This window comes from Aplysia californica, unplaced genomic scaffold (assembly GCF_000002075.1).
Source record: "Aplysia californica isolate F4 #8 unplaced genomic scaffold, AplCal3.0 scaffold00628, whole genome shotgun sequence".
Classification (NCBI taxonomy): Eukaryota; Metazoa; Mollusca; class Gastropoda; order Aplysiida; family Aplysiidae; genus Aplysia; species Aplysia californica.
The window spans coordinates 208,526-210,941 of record NW_004797898.1 but is presented as its reverse complement, the minus strand read 5'-3'; the positions used below and the strand labels follow the sequence as shown (position 1 = coordinate 210,941).

Genomic DNA, 2,416 nt, shown 5'->3' with positions numbered 1-2,416 from the left:
AAGCCTCATATTGATTTGCTGCCCACTCTGACTGCTGCTCTCCAGCTAGGTGTGTCAGGAGCCAGGCTCTCCCATATTGAAGCATCTATGTTGCAGTCCTTTGGAGACATTTTCATGGTGTTTTTGTAGCACTTAAAAAATGTTTTCCTGTTGACAGCTAAGAAAGGAATACTGCTTTTGGAATTCTGAAAACAGGAGTTCTTACGAGATGGCCAGCCGAACAAAGCTGAGTCCCTTTGAGCTTAGTAACCAAACTCGGCGTATGTCCTTTCGAGAACTTCGGACTCCGTCGTTCTATCCTGCTATTTAATGCCAAGAATTCTCCAGAGGCATTTCATATGGAAATGATTTAACTTCTTGGCATGGCTTTGGAAGACTGTCCAGGTCGTGGCACCATACAACAAGGTTGGGAGGACCACAGCATTGCAGACTTTCAACTCTGTCTCTGTGTGAATGCCACAACAGTGCCAAACCCTTGCAAAATGAGGCTCTGAATCAGGTTACACGTTACCAGAAGCAACAGCAGCAGCACCAGCAGCAGCAGCAGAAACAACAACAGTAACAACGGCAACAACAACAACAACAACAACAACAAAAACAGACAACAACAATAATAACAACAACAAAAATAACAGCAACCCCCCCCAAAAAAACAACAACAACCCAGCAAGGGAAGGAAATGAAATATTATAATTGTTTGTACTTTTATCTCTGGAGATTTATCTGTTCAGCTAACCGCAACGGAAGGCGCTAACGTAATTTCCTTATTGTCTTCCCCAGATGCTGGATTCTTTACCACCCGTTTGAGGACGTTTCGAAACGACATAACCACACAGAGCCGGCGTCGAAACAGGGACAACATTTTTTTCAGGGATTTTCAAAGGTTTATCGTCAAATACTCATCTCTGGTCAACGAAATTACGCCTGGGGGTTATAAAATAAGTGTGTTATTGAGAGAACCCCAAAGTTATCAACCAAAATATATGTTATACAATGTTTAATTTTTTATGGTTATGGGGATATCAATCAGTTAATCAATGATTTTAAAACTTACACCATATCATCACCACAAGGCTTTCGTGAAAAACTTCAATCTTTTTGTGTGTGTGTGTGTGTGTTAGAGATCTCCGCTTTTGACACTTTTGTTTTTGAACACCTCCAAAATGAACGCTGTGTGATGGTATAGTGCGTACATTTCAGGAACTTCTATCAAAGTTTCTCGCTACATCAGCTCTTCAATGACCTTTGTTGCTTCACCGACAGTCTACTGAAGGGAGCTAGTTAGAACCAGGGTGAGTCAGAAACAACGTTACGTGCTCTAACTTGTCCACCATGGAGAGTATGGAACGTGTCTCCTGCTCAGGTCGGGCAAATGTCAACTCTTTTAGCCCCGCCTCCTGCAACTATGGAATGGGGCGGTTCCTTCCCCGAGCCACGCCCTTTAGTGACTGTATGCAAAGTGCCGGTATGGGGATGGGCCACGCCCCCGGAGCGCCTTTAGGATACTCCCCTTACTCAGCAGCAGATTGGAACCTCCTCTACCACTCACACGGGCTAGCCAACAACTCACTCGACAGACAGGTGGGCGGAGCTTTGGGTCACCACCACAGAGCGTCCACGCACTATTTCTCAATGACATCTCCTAATATGGTAGGCAGTGGGAAGGATTACGGCTCTTCTCTGCACCAATCAAATGTCTCGTCGTCGGGGATGGGCGTGGGGGTGGGTATGGGCATGGGCGCGATGGGTGTGGCCGGGACTCACCACTCCTCCCACCACACGCCGACACACCCCGCCTACCCGTCACCGCCACAGAGGACACAGTACGACACGCCCCCCATGGGTTACCACGCCCTGTGTGGGGGCGGGCCTGTGTCGCCCCAAGGTGGCGCCCCTTCCTGTATGTCACCGGATATAGACAAGAAGGAAAACAAACCAAAAGGTCAGTACACTAATTTTTTTGTAGAACTAATTATACATTAATTTGAAGTATTAACATACAATGCGCTAAGTGTCACCATAGGCACAATTTATGAATTAGGAGTTGGGTTTCTTTGATTGTTAAAACACCCAAACAATTCAACAATTCTCAACTCTTTTTTAAATACCATTCAACAATTTCTGTCTGTCTGTCTGTCTGTCTGTCTGTCTGTCTGTCTGTCTGTCAGTCTGTCTGTCTGTCTGTCTGTCTGTCTGTCTGTCTGTCTGTCTGTCTGTCTGTCTCTCCTGCAATTTGTAAAGATATCAGATACTGTTTACTCATCAATTGGCGGTATATCTACTAAATTTTGGGTGCGTTTCATTGTCTCGCACCAAAAAATAATTTCGACATGGTTTTCGGCCACAAAAACAAAAAACAGTCAACATCCCTACTGTGTCCCTTTATCCAAAATAAATAAACAAACAGTCGACCCCC

At 45.1% G+C, this 2,416-nt stretch overlaps 1 protein-coding gene across 1 annotated transcript in view; it reads left to right on the top strand.

Annotated features, from left to right (window-relative positions):
- Window positions 1-807: 807 nt before the first annotated feature.
- The window catches only part of LOC101855369 (homeobox protein MOX-2), a 34,613-nt gene continuing 33,004 nt past the window's right edge, over window positions 808-2,416 (top strand). The window contains exon 1 of the mRNA XM_005107755.3: window positions 808-1,942. Coding sequence (XP_005107812.1) covers window positions 1,333-1,942 — 610 coding nt within the window. The 5' untranslated portion in view covers window positions 808-1,332. The remainder of the gene's footprint in view (window positions 1,943-2,416) is intronic.